General features: G+C 39.5%; 1 protein-coding gene across 1 annotated transcript in view; it reads left to right on the top strand.

The window, feature by feature from the left end:
• The window catches only part of LOC106873827 (uncharacterized), a 10,033-nt gene extending 8,175 nt beyond the window's left edge, over positions 1-1,858 (top strand). The window contains exon 4 of the mRNA XM_014921336.2: positions 814-1,858. Coding sequence (XP_014776822.1) covers positions 814-913 — 100 coding nt within the window. The 3' untranslated portion in view covers positions 914-1,858. The remainder of the gene's footprint in view (positions 1-813) is intronic.
• The last annotated feature ends 857 nt before the right edge of the window (positions 1,859-2,715 follow it).

Raw genomic sequence — 2,715 nt, 5'->3', positions numbered from 1 at the left:
CTATCATTGTTGCTGTTGGTGATGATTTCGTTGTTACTTTTCTTGGAGTTGTTGAAGAATATTCAGACTGCTCGTCATACAACTCGAAATTTCGACCTATCAGTGACTATAAACCTTAGTTGTTTTTCAAAAATATCTTTTATACAATTATACCTCGGGAGAGACATTATACCGGTAATAAACACACGCACTGATTCAGTCCTTTATTAATTTATATAGTTTTTTGTTAAATTATTTCATTGCACTCTTGCAATCTCTTCAGGTTTAATTGTATTTCTTTCAACACACGTATCCACATCAAGAATCTTGCACACGAAATACACATACGAAATATCTTTTATGTTTTACTTGTGGCAGTCATTAGACTGCGGCCATGCTGGAGCATCGCCTTGAAGAAATTTTTAGCCGAATGAATCGAACCCGGTATTTATTTGTTTGTGTTAAGTCTGGTACTTATTCTATCGGCCTCTTTTGCCGAACCGAACCGCTATTGTTACGGGGACGTAAACGCACCAACACCGGTTATCAAGTGATGGTGGGGGACAAACACAGACACGAAGTCACACACACACACATATATATATATACATATATACATACATGCATGCATACAGACACGTACATACACACACACATACATACGTACACACATATACATACATACACACACACACACACACACACACACACACACACACACACACACACACACACACACACACACACACACACACACACACACACACACACACACACACACACACACACACACACAGTAATCTGTACGTACAGTGTCCTGTCCTCTCATTGCAGCGATGCCCATTCCCTGATTGCTGATGCTGCCAGGAAAGGTTTGAGCGAAGCCAACGAGACCCTGAAGCACGTCTGTTCCCGAGGTGGATGCAACCGGTAAATGTGAGCGGCGCAGAAACTCCGGAGGAGGAGCCCGCAATGTTCTGTGCTATTCATTCTTAACACACTCATACGCACACACACATACACACACATAGATATGTATACACACATATATATACACATACATATATATATATATATACATTTTCCTTTCTCTCTCACTAAATAATTTATTTCTGCACCAAATGTGATCACCTGCCAGAATCTTTAGTGCGTCGGACAAAATGCTTAGTTAGATAGCCTTCGGCCCTTTACGAATTGGCCTCAAAATCCCGCCGAGGTCAACTTCGGCTTTTATCTTTTCGGGGTTGATGTAATCGCTGACCTTTTATCAAAAGTGTAAGATCTGTCTCAAGTCCCAGGATTCACAGCGCGATTGCTCGGTTTTCGTGGCGTATAAGTGACCGAGATCACAACAATCCTCCTGGACGGGACGCCAGTCCTTCGCAGAGTCGCTTGTTTACAGGTGAGCTGACTGGACCAACGTGAAATGAAGTGTTTTGATCATCAGCGCAACGCATCACCCGCTCCGGGAACTGAAACCATGATCTCGGGATCGTGAATGCAGCACCCGAACCATTAGGCCACGCATCTTCACTGTGCCAAAATTAGAAAGATTTAATTACCGGGTGTGGATTTGGTGAAAAGTCGATGGGCTTAGTATACATAACCAAACCACATCTAAAACCGCAACAAAGTACAATAAAATTCCTGCATAAACACCATCAATAAAACCACGAACACTTCAACAACAACAACAACTGATTTGTTTTATTAAATGTTTCATTTTATTAATTTTTTTTCTCCCTGATTATTGCAGACTACATTCTGCATGAGGGGTAGTCAGCTGTTATTTAAACGAAGCACTTGAAAATATAATGTAAGCTGTATATAATTTATTGTAATAAATGGCAAATAAACGCAATAAAAAGTCCTTATATAACGTGTGGTACCGTTTTCATTTCTTTTTCTATTTCCCCGCTTGTTTTTAGAGGTTCTGCAATCATATTTTTTCCACAATAGCCAGGCAAAGGCAGAAAAATGAAACTTAATTGAAAATGGGAAATTAAATGTAGGATTTTGTTTCGATTTGCCGAGAGAAAGGAAAGGAAACAAACGCCTAGCAGTAATTACGAGTAAGCTTGAGTGAGAAGGGAGACAATTTCAAGTGATCCCCTGGAATGAATTTCACTAATTTGTTTGTCGCTATTAGCTCAGTGGGCGTCATCAACACAGCGTTGTCTTACCTTGGCATACATACATAAATACATACATATTATATCCATTCACACACACATATATATATATATATATATATATATATATATATACATGTCGTATTCCAGGTGAAGATCATAGAGCTCCACCTGGAAGAGACGCCAGTCCACCACAGGGTTATTTGTTTACGCTCGACTGGAGCATCTGGAAACGAAGTGTTTTACTAAATGACGATAGAAAATGTTAAGGAAAAAAAAAGAAGTCAAATTTATTTGCAAGGGAAATTACTCTTTAAGGATTTTAAATTTCTAAGGGAAACTACTCTGGTAATATTTGTATTAATTGTCTCCCTTCTAGATAAATCATTCTTTTATCTTTTTTTTTTTACTCTGGGCACAAGGCTCGAAATTTTTGGGGAGGGTGCCAGTCGATTAGGTCGACCCCAGCACGCAACAGTAAACTTAATTTATCGACCCCGAAAGGATGAAAGTCAGAGCTGGAAGAAACGTTAGCATGCCAGGCGAAATAGTTAGCACTATTTCGTTTTTCGTTACATTCTGAGTTCAAATTCCGCCGAGGTGG

The sequence above is a fragment of the Octopus bimaculoides genome, chromosome 25 (genome assembly GCF_001194135.2).
Source record: "Octopus bimaculoides isolate UCB-OBI-ISO-001 chromosome 25, ASM119413v2, whole genome shotgun sequence".
Taxonomy (NCBI): domain Eukaryota; kingdom Metazoa; phylum Mollusca; class Cephalopoda; order Octopoda; family Octopodidae; genus Octopus; species Octopus bimaculoides.
The sequence above is the reverse complement of the archived record's forward strand: the minus strand, read 5'-3'. Positions and strand labels throughout refer to the sequence as shown.